Raw genomic sequence first — 11,861 nt, forward strand, 5'->3', positions numbered from 1 at the left:
AGTTTTGCCTCAACTATGGCGAAACGGAGGGAGTACTAGTAGAAAATAGTACTCCCCCCGTCCCCCAAATTTTGACATACTTTGATCCGACACGAGTTTTAAGAAATGTAATGGAAAGTGAGTTGAAAAAGTTGGTGGGATGTGGATCCTACTTTTAAAGTATTAATTTTATAATAAAATGTGAGCAGAGAATGAATTAGTGGAATATGAGGTCCACTATAAAAAATAGTAAATGTGAAGTGTGTCAAATTTTTAAAAACGGACTGAAATAATAAACTGTGTCAAAATTTGGAGGACGAGGGAGTATAAAATGCAACAATCAAAGTATTAGCAACACCGATGATAATAGTACTATCACTTATTGGTCCGACGACTGCTGAGTCATGATCATGACGATCACCGGATGACAAAATTGTAATTACATTTTTTTTTCCATCTGTAATTAATTGTCATATTTTAATTTTTAGTCAATTAAGTTGAGTTTAATTTTTTTTAAGGATGTTTTAACCATGTTGAGTCATTTTTTTTATAAAAATAACATCAAATCACTTATTGTGTTCCATCTGATCCTACATTACTCTATCTTATAATCTTTTCTATTTTATTTTATTTTATTTTTATTTTACTTAATTTTTTATTCTATATAGCTAAAAGAAATGTCTCAACTTAGTTGATATGAAAGGAATATTAAGTCTATATAATATTTAAACGTGATGAGTTAACGAAATACGATGTCCATTCCATAAAATAGTAAAATATATGAAACAATTATTTGGAGATGGATGAAAAAAATATGAGATAATTAAATACGGATGATTATATTGGTGTCATATTGTATTGTGATTTGTGCATTTAATATTGTTGAATTGACCAAACAAGCTGATGTTCGTTTCATATGTATTGTGCATTTAATATTGTTGAATCAGCCGAATTTGGATTTTAAGGACAAATTCAACAATAAACTTAGGATATGAATTATTCCAATATAATCATTTAAAAATTCATACTATGAATATGAAAAAATAAGAGTATACCTTTTTTAATTTAATTGTATTCAAAATGAGAGTATATATTGTTCTTTGTTAGTACTAGATTATATATGTATGGACATAATGCATGACTATTTCATATATAAAAGAAATTATTCCCTTTGTCTCAATTAAGTTGAGTCGTATTCCTTTCTGGATGTTATTAAGTTAAGCCATTTTATTTTTTTGACAAAAATTAAAATATCCAATCACTCTTACTTTATTTCATCGCATACTTTACTCTCTCTTTATCTTTCTACTTTTTAGCACAATTTCTTAATCTCTGTGCCCAAAATATTTAGCTGAAATGGAGGGAGTACTTTCGGGATATATGATAATGATACTAGTATAAGTGGTACTACTATAGTAGAACAGTAGTTCTTATGTCCCTTTGTAGTAGAGAATTTTTTTAGCATGAATTTAAAATTGTACTCCTTCGTCCGCGAATAGGAGTCCCGTATTCTCATTTTGGTAAGTCTCGTTTTTCTATTTTGGTCCGAACGTGAATAGGAATCTCGATTCATAATTAATATAAATAAAGAGGTGCCACATTCCACTCACATATCATTTAAAACTAATACTCCATCCGTCCCCAAAGAGTATGAACATTTGACTCGTCATGAATTTTAATGCATAATTGAAAAGGTAAGAGAGAGATAAAAAGAAATTTTTTTAAAGTATTGTTAGTAGAGAATAGGTCTCACCTCAATAGAAGAGAAATGAGTTTCCAAAATTAGAAAGTTCATACTTTTCATTGACGGACTAAAAAGGAAATAATTCATATATACTTTTGAGGGACGGAACAAGTATATACAAGTGGGACCCATATTCCACTAACTTTTCTTCCACCCACTTTTTTAACATTTCTTATTAAAACCCGTGTCTGAAAGAAATGAGACTCCTATTCGCAGACGGAGAGAGTATTAAGTGGATTGAGGGAGAATAAAGTAGTGAGATGAAAAGAGAATAAAATAAAAGTAAGAATAAAGCAAGACAAAAATGTGTTATATTACTTTTTGCCGAAAAGAGATGGTTCAGTTAAAGTGAGATAATTCAAAAAGGAATACCAGCTAAGTAGGCACAAAGATAGTACTATAATCTTCCTTACACTTACAAGTTACAACTTACAAGCATGTATCTAGTGTGGTATACTCCTCCAGTCCCACAAAAATATACACTCTTTCTTTTTTAGTCCGTCCTATAAGAGGAAGCACTTTTTAATTTTTGAAAACCATTTTCCCTATAGAGGCAGAGCATATTCCCAATAACAATATTCAATTACTTTATGTTTCTATCTTTCTATTACTTTACTACTTGTGCATTAAAATTCGCAAACTAAATAGTTCATACTCTTGCGGGATTAAGGGAGTATAATCCGTCGGGAAAAAGTGTGATCTGGATTCTGGAGTATTATTTTATTGAATAAGAAAGAAATGATGTAGTCTAGTGGTTTGTGAAATATGGGGTGTGAGATGAGTCAATGTATTGTTATGGGACCAACTCTATATCTCTATATTCGTCCATAACTATGCACCACTTGTTCAATTTTTGTGGTTTTCGCATTTAATATAGGCATTTTTAGATTGATTCTCCTACGATACTATTACTACTAGCATATTGTTTTTCAAAAACGATTATTCACAAACTTCATGTGTATTTTCGTTGAAAAGCTCATAAATATCACCCTAAATAAATAACTTGTCAAACTGTCCAAATATTGAGTTGCTACTATGCATATATATAATCCTCCCACTCATATATTAAGATTCAAAAATAAAAAATTAGAAACAAGAAAATACCCAAATTTATGTATTTCTAGACAAATAACCCTTTTTATACTAGTACTAGTACTAGATAAAACTGGTACCTTAATTTAAGAGATTGACTTGAACAAAATTCAGTAGTTTCTAAGAAAACCACATGAGATAGCTATGAATTTCCTCCAACACGAGGCCAATTTTAGACTGCCATAAATAAACCACAAACAAATGATTCAGGTAACAAAAAAGATTGAGGTCCGTAACAATTTTGATTTCTAATTTTATTATATTGGAGGGGAATATACCAAATTAATTTTGAGCAAAGTTGCACTTGTTACCATCTCAAGTCTACAAACTAATCACTATTCCCAAATATGAGTGACTCGAAATAGATATTACCTCTCTATGTCTATGCAAGTTAGAATAGATACGACAAACAAAATGGGTGTAAACTTTCCATTTCTCGAATCACAAATAAAAATATAGTCACCACTTTATTATACTATATGATTGAAGATTGCTACTATTATAATCTCAAGAGCAAAATTAATGTGGAACCTGAGATTGTCAATAACAAGAAACACCATCTACACCACTTTCCAGCTCCAAGCTCCTGCAAATGTACAAACAATCACAAATTCATCGTAATAAACGCATCATCATACCTATTACACGAACGTCAGATACCAAACACGCCTCAAATTAACTGTATCTCTCGAGATGTACACTTTTTTTAATGTGTTCTAATATCAGCAGTCCCTCATGTGAAGTTTCTGTGCTGTTAGTTGCATCATTCATATTAATACGATTTTTTTAAAACTACATTCAAACATCGCACGTCACTTTGAATCAATTCAACTACATTGCAACTAGAATTCTGAATTTTAATGAGGCAAAAACTCAATGTGGATTTTCAATTTAGATAAGTTCATGTAATTTCCTATAAATCACTCAAGTCTAAGCCTATGTCTGCTCGAGCATACAATGCAGTTAATGAATATAAAAAGGGAAGTAGAAATATGCACAAATAATTATAAATCAATTGCTACTTTGCAAACCAAATCATCAAATATCTGAGAAGAGGTACCTTAAAGGAGAAAAACGAATATGAAGCAGACGAAGATTTAAGTCCAGGGAGACCGAGATCATATGATATGCTCCCGTCTGCTTTAAAAAGTCCATAATATTTCTCAGAGCCAGCACCTTGTTTCAAGTCCTCGTTGAATAAGGCAAATATGTAGGCTTTTAGTATATGTTTCGGCCTAAGTGGGGTCCCTTTCCTCTTGGCTAACCTTTTACGCAGATTGAAGTGGTACGTTCTCGCATTACTTGGCGTAGCAGCAGCCTCACTTTCGTCCCCATGAGAAGCCCAACCCGTTTCCGTGATTATAACTTCCATTTTCTTGAATCCAGCATCCTCTAAAGCTGCATAAGTTGCGTCGATCTGAGCATCCAACAAGTTATCATAATGTAAATCAGTTTTCTCATCATCTATTCCCTTATTCGGCTGAAATAGAGCATAGTTTATGTCGATTTTCCCCTTGTTGTAAGTATAGGCCAGAAAGGGATACGCATTGAGACAAAACGGAGATCCAATCTGCGAAAAGAACTCCAAGAGAGGCTTCATCAACGGAGCGACAGCATCCGTGAAAGTACAAGAAGAAGGAGGGTAAGAATTCTCAAAGACGGCCTGTGAATGAGCTGTGGAAATCTGAACTACTCTATCTATTCCGAGCTTCTTCGTGGCATTGTATATATTCTTCACAGCCCCCAATAAAGCTTGTGAAAGATCAGCATCATTTCCCAGAACTTCATTCCCTACAGCAATCCCGACTATATGCGTGTCAGGAAGAAATGCCTTCACATTGTCCTCGACCCAAGTCAGGGCGTGGTCTGGATTAGCATTCATTTCTTTCAATAAACCATTGTTAAGTCCAACCACCAACTCCAGTCCAGTTCCTTTAAAGGCATTGAGTACACTGTGATCTGCATCGTAAATCCTAACGTTCTTGATCTTTGCAGCCCTAAGCAGCGTTACAACTTTATCGGGTGAAGGGATGTTATCTGCTATCCTACCGTAGTTGATCCCAAACGTCCCAGTAAACGCCATAGCTGCAGCAGATAGTGAAAAAAAAAAAAGATAAGCAACAAAGACTTCATCACTTGTAGCAAAGTATTTAAATCCATCAATGCACTTGAATTGCCCCATTATGGACATACAATCCTAACAAGATAATAAGCAAGTTATTCAAAATTATAAAGCCAGAATCACATTCAGCTCAACACAAATGAAGGATTTAACAACACCTAATTGAAGAGAGACAGAGTAATAAGCCAAATCTCAATAAAACTTGATTCATAAAACCTAATTTCATGTGCTGAGAAAAGTACCTACTGATCGGATTTCAGTTTCAAACTAATCAAAATATGTACAGTACTTATAAAATTAGAATTATAAAACATCATCTTTCTTGCAAAAAGCGACCGTGATCGATGATCCAAAGCAAGCACATCTAAATCAATAGCATAATTGAAATAAGAGCAGCAAAAGCATACTATATTTCAATCATGTTCTTCCCAAAATCGCAAAACAAAAGGTGTTGAAGAAATGAATAGTTACCATCGCGCCCGAGAAAGAAAAAGAAGAAGAGAAGTCCAAGAATCGTCATGGGTTCAGGAAATTGTGGATTACTTCAAATGAAAAGCTTGGAAATCCTCATCCCAAGCCGAAAACGGATTTCTCAACCTTCCAATATCAAGACTCGGCTTTACAAAATGTTTGAAAGCAAAACAGGGGTGGCCGTAACGGTCGTTTTCTTCAGAATCAAGAGTTAACATTCAATAATAGAGCGTACAATTATTTGAATGAAAAATCAAAACGTATGCAATTTTTGTCGGGCGGTGACTGGATTTTTCTGCTCCACTGTGTTTTTATGGAGACTTCAAAGTCTTATTTTTATATTTATATTTTGGTTTTTGAATTTTCTATTAGGCCAACTTTGTAGCTGCGTGCGGTGCCTCTCACTCTCCATCAGATTCACCACTTTCATGATGCACGCCCACGTGTCTCCACAATGGAACCTGGGCTAATATTCTCGGTTTATTATAAAACTAATATTTCTTCCGTCCTATTTTAGAAATCTCAGTTTATTCCACTTTAGAATTCTTGATTTGAATATTGCATAAATGATATTAGGATTCACAATTCACTATATTTTTTCACTAACTTTCATTTACATTTCTTAAAATCTGTGACGAACTCAAATGGGATTCCTAAAGTAGGACGGATGGAGTATATAAGAATGAGACCCACATCCCACTTTTCACCTAATTTCTTTTACATTTTTTAAAACACGTGTCGAACTCGATTGAGACTCCTAAAGTGAGACGGAGGGAGTATCATTTTTCAAATTCAAATTTAAAATATATATATATAATTTTTTGAATTACTCCCTCCGTCCCGGATAATTTGTTTCATTTTTCCATTTCGGTCCGTCCCACATAATTTGTCATATTTTACGTAGTGGACCACATATTCCACTAACTCATTCCTACTCACATTTTATTATAAAACTAATATATAAAAGTATGACCCACATTCCACTAACTTTTTCAACTCACTTTTCATTACATTTCTTAAAATCTGTGTCCGGTCAAAGTGAGACGAACTATTCGGAATTAAGGAAATATTAATTTATAAAAAATATGTATATAGTACTAGTTGATAATATGTAAAAAGTACGCCTTGCATTTTTTATATTATTACTACATACATTTGTACTATAGTTTTAAATAATGTGTAGTAGTATGACTTTTATATAATAACTAGTACCACACATGTGCGTGATATGTACAGATTAATATATTTTTAAAATATTAATTTTTAATTATTTTTATTAATTAAAAAATATTATAATTTTAATTTTATTAGTAAAAATATAATTAATATTATTATTAATTATTTTTTATGACAAAAAAAATATTACTGCATACTTAAATTTTATTAAAAATAATTATTTTAACTTTATTTCGCATAATATAATGTTTAAATATTAAATCATGGAGTAGAAAGATAAATCTTTCACAATAAAGAATTAAACACAATGGATAACTACACATCATTTTTAAAACTTCTTTATAAACTACATTAACTTTAAAATTAAAATCAGTCTCATCGTTATAAACTAAAACCTTCAATTCTTCGTAATTCATCACTCTTCAACAGTTATCATAGGTAAAATAACTTGTTTGTCATCTTTAAAGCCGCCCACCTCACCTAAAGCTACAATAAAATAAGGAACAAAATCAATTTGCAATGCACAAAATTAATAATGAATATGTATTAAAACGATCATCGGTAGAGCAAAGCATAAGATGAGACCCGTGAATATACACAATCGAACAATTCACACCACATGCATTCGATGAAAGGACAAAAAATATTTTTATTTTCAGAATTTTAATCTAGCCATTGTCGTTGCAGACTCCCTTCACTTCACGTAATTCGTTTCTCCTTACTTCTTCTTCCCTTATTAATCTTTGTTGAAAAGATTAAGGTTGAAACGCATATTTTTTGAATGATGCAAATCACCGATTAATGTGAAGAATCGTCATATGCTCATATAATATGAAGCTTCTTCCAATAGTAAGAATAAAAACACCAATTCTCCATTCTGCATAAAAATATACTATTTGAGTGTATGATTGAATCTGTTGCTACCAAATACTCCGTATCACATATTTATAGCCCATGTAATAATATGAGAGAGTCCCATTTTAAAACCGTTTCACTCCATTTAATCACAATCTCCCACTCACTCTACTAAATCACATGTTTTGGCTTTTAAATTATACTCCCTCTGTCTCATTAGAAATGCAACGTTTTCCTTTTTGGGTTGTCCCATTAAAAATGAAACGTTTCCTAAAATGGAAACATCACTCTTTCTACTTTTCCCTCTCTCTTACTTTACTCTCTCTTCATTAACTCACAAAACAACACTTGCATAAAATCATGTGCCGGAAACCAAATGTTTCATATTTATTGGGACAGATGGAGTATATATTTAATTTAATATTAATTTTAAAATAATTACAATTGAATTATAATTGATTTACCTAAATACCCTCAAAATTCTACTTATTTCCCTAAATACCCCCAAAACTCCCCTTTTATATATTGTATAGATAATAATAATAATAATAATAATAATAATATCATTAATTATTATTATTATTATTATTATTATTATTATTAAATCTAATGTATATAACATCTAAAATTATAAAATATATGCAAATAATAAATTGTGATTCAGAAAATATTAATAAATTTATATTAATTATAATCCAGCTGATTTAGATCATAATAAAAAGAATTGTTTGAACATAACTTCAATGGGGAGTGTTAGGGTGCCACCATCTCTTAAAATAACATCATACCACCATTCATACTCAATCATTTGTACACGTAGACGAATAATAAACTGTCACGTGGCAAATAAATAAAAAATTCTGAAAAAGACATCCAGTAATATTTTGTACACTATACAACAATTTTTCTTGGCCAGCAATATCCAACACGCTATACAACTATCTATAGATTGCTATATAACGTTTATAATATTGCTGTGTAACGTTTATAATATTGTTGTATAAGTGATGTCACAGTGTTATATTAAGAGGGTTTGTATTTAATACAAACCTAACTTGAATTGTAATTAATAATTTTTCAAGAAAAATAATTGTTTTTTATTTTGTCGCTCTAACAAGACTGCTTAGGCAACATAATTCACGCATTAATATTAAGTAATAACATTAGTCGGTCCAGGGAACTAAAAAGAGAGACTGTGTAATCATAATTTATTTTTATCTACATCTGATCTGACCTCTATTAAATAAGAACACTAACCCATTTTTTTATAATCATATTCCCACTTTTTTTTATAATCATATTCCCACCTTATTAATAATTGAGATCATAATAAATTGAACAAAGGAGCCTAGTCAAAATAACCTGTCTCATCAAAAGTTCTTTAAGAGTACATCGTCTTCATAAAGATCAATTTGCTGCTGTCTTTGACATAGACATCATCATACCTATTTTTCTACCAAATACTTAACCATCTATCGTGAGTCACGTTTATATAATTTTTGGATACCTGCCCGTTTTTTAGAACAATAAATTTATGTGACCAAATTTTATACAACCAAATTCTTGTTTATTTGACAAAAAAATAGGTTTATTTATGAATTTAATTGAAATATTAGATACATATATAGTACATAGAAAGTGCATAATATTGTGGTTATATATTTATGATTTTTTATAATTTTTTCATTTTTTTAGAATTATATATGTAACTAGTGCCTACTTTAATTCAAATTTTAAAAATAATAGAAAGAAAATTCAAATATAAATATAAAAAATGAGGTTAAAGGCTAATAAGTCTTTCTTTTTAGAATATGTATATTAATTTAATTAGTACCGCATACTACTATTTAAATGCATAACTAAAGAGTTCACTGTAAGAGCGATTTGTTCACAATAAAAACATTTTAGTTCATAGCACGAATTTGGAAACGCAGAATGTACCAAAACACCCTTATACTAAACTAAATATTCCACGAAGTAAATACTTCACCACAAATTTAATTTATAGTAAACTAAAATCGTTCGTATATAAATATCTTGTTCTCAAGGTGTATACGTATTTTCACGTAGAGTTTCGGTCTTTCTCGATGAATATAAAATTGATCAAGTCGTTAATTTTGTTAGCGGAATAATAGTAACAATCCAATAGTATTCGGAAGACTTGAGGTCGTGTGACACTGAAGGAACACTTTGGTGCCTTTGGTGCCAGTGTGTAATCAAAATGAGTGATCACCCTAATAACACTAAAGGCACATAGAGTTATAGGAATCAAATAGGTAAATCAACATCCGAGTCTTTAAATTCAATTAGACAAAATCGTAGATTTTGAACCCAAAATGAAACAACCAGCTACCAGTTCAAATCGAAATCCTAAATTTTCATGCTAAAAATGATAAAGGTGAAATTTTTTTAGGAACAAATGAAAAGAAATAAGTGACCGTTTTTTAAGGACTGAGAGAGTAAAAAACTCCAAAGTATTTTTAGTTGATTTTCAAAATAATGGGATACACCAGATTTTGACCTAACTTAATGGGTTTTTTTGGAATTTATCCTTTAATAAATAAGTAAATACTTTACGGTAAAAAAATATACTCCCTTTCGTCCCACAAAAGATGTCATACTTGTGGGACAACAGGAGAATTTAGGAGGTTTTATTTTGTGTGTTAGGTGGAAATAGAAAATATAATATTTATATTATTGCGAGAGAGAACTTTTTCTAAAAATGGAAACGTGACATCTTTATTGGGACAAAATAAAAAGGAAAGTGTGATAGAGGGAGGGAGTATATAATCTGAAAAAATTGTCATACTTGCTATAAGTAAGTTACTTCGTTTACATATCTAAGATATCCACTTTGTGTGTATTGAAAAGTAATTACGCCTGGTGGAAATCTAATGGAAAAACAGACATGCCTATACGACTTGGTTAGCTAGGTGGGTGTGTATTGACGGAAATAGGCTTGGAAAGTGAGGAGGAAAAGCTCGCAAAATCTTATCTTGTGCAGTTTCACAACTTCTTGTTTGCCACCAAAAACTCAAATTCATCAAGCAAAAATGGCCACATTTTTGCTCTCAAACGCCAAAGTGTTTCTACCTTGCGTTCCATCAGCATCTTCATCTTCACATTCAACAATTCAAATTGTGTGTAGATCTGAGACATGCTCCATTGTTACAAGCAGGAGAGCCATCGCTCTCTCTCTCGCCACCGCTGCCGGCTTTCTCTCCGGCGCCAATTACAAGGCCGGCGCCGCCATTTTGGAGGCGGATGAAGACGACGAGCTGATGGAGAAGGTGAAGAGAGATAGGAAGAAGAGGCTCGAGATCAACTCATCAACTCAGGAAAAAGGTTCATTCATTTTTTTTTCAATTTATTAGTAGATTTCACAAGCCTTTAATTGCATTGTTAGAATGATTGGCATACATGTTTGATGCAGCATACCTGCAAGATGTTGTGTACAAACTGAGCAAAATAGGGCAGGCTATTGAGCAGAAGGACCTTGCTGAAGCAAATTCTGTTATTGTGTCAGCCAAGGATACTGAATGGCTCCAGAAGGTTAATGCTGCCCTCAACAAGGTAGGTGTGTTTGTTTGTTAAAAACTATTACTATTGCTTTGCTTTGAATTCTCATTTTCAATTTGATTGAATGGCAGTTGAGTTCTAGTGAAGAGGAGAAGACAGAGGCTGATCTATTCCAACTGTCAATGGCCTCCTTAATCTCATCTAGTGAGTTTAACTATAATTAATTTCCACATTTGGGCTTGTATTTTAATTAGGGACATATTTTGGGATTGAATGCAGTTACTGAAAAAGATGAAGAAGGGTCCAAGATAGCATTTGTGGCATCTGCAACCGCCTTTGAGAAGTGGACCACTCTATCTGGATTGGCTGGGCAACTCAAGGGCCTTTGAACTTCAACAATTGGAGTACCATTCTTCAGTGCCTCTAATTTTATTACTTCACTTGTAAATCACTCAATTTATTTGTTACAACCTATTCTATTGTATTGGCATCCAATCCTTGCTCCTTGAGAAAAATAAATACTACCAAGGCCTTTTTGTAAAATGGAGCTTCAGACGTGCTTTGTGCTTGTGTATATGTATGTATGTGTGCAGATTCATTCATCGATGCACACTTAAACTCCAAATTAGTAGTATGATGATACCTTCACAGTTTTGTTTTTGAGACACTTTTTAAAATCATTCATTCTAACTGAGTAATGGTTACTTATACAATTACTACTACTATATTACTAGTACTTGCATATCTTTGAATATTTTACTTTTATGCAGAATCTTAATCAACGAATTAAACTCTTCTGTTCGTCAATTTGTCAAGTGTGATATGTTAAGTCATATTCTATTCTATTTTTATTTTCGAGGAGAATCACATTCTTATTGTATGACTTTACATACATCACAATCT

At 31.9% G+C, this 11,861-nt stretch overlaps 2 protein-coding genes across 2 annotated transcripts; one reads left to right on the forward strand and one right to left on the reverse strand.

Annotated features, from left to right (window-relative positions):
- Positions 1–3,230: 3,230 nt before the first annotated feature.
- Positions 3,231–5,722, reverse strand: LOC125191983 (glucan endo-1,3-beta-glucosidase 11-like). The gene is made up of 3 exons (XM_089056420.1): positions 5,409–5,722; positions 3,876–4,900; positions 3,231–3,401 (listed from the first exon to the last, which is right to left on the reverse strand). The coding sequence occupies exons 1-3, from the start codon at positions 5,455–5,457 to the stop codon at positions 3,315–3,317; spliced, it is 1,161 nt and encodes a 386-aa protein (XP_088912546.1). The 5' UTR covers positions 5,458–5,722; the 3' UTR covers positions 3,231–3,314.
- Positions 5,723–10,328: 4,606 nt separating this feature from the next.
- LOC125193369 (chloroplast thylakoid lumen protein) lies at positions 10,329–11,621 on the forward strand. Its single transcript, XM_048091140.2, has 4 exons — positions 10,329–10,784; positions 10,873–11,012; positions 11,090–11,162; positions 11,238–11,621. The coding sequence occupies exons 1-4, from the start codon at positions 10,493–10,495 to the stop codon at positions 11,345–11,347; spliced, it is 615 nt and encodes a 204-aa protein (XP_047947097.1). The 5' UTR covers positions 10,329–10,492; the 3' UTR covers positions 11,348–11,621.
- Positions 11,622–11,861: the final 240 nt, after the last annotated feature.

The sequence above is a fragment of the Salvia hispanica genome, chromosome 4 (genome assembly GCF_029641045.1).
Source record: "Salvia hispanica isolate PSC_SH4W2 chromosome 4, Shi_PSC_v1, whole genome shotgun sequence".
NCBI lineage: Eukaryota > Viridiplantae > Streptophyta > Magnoliopsida > Lamiales > Lamiaceae > Salvia > Salvia hispanica.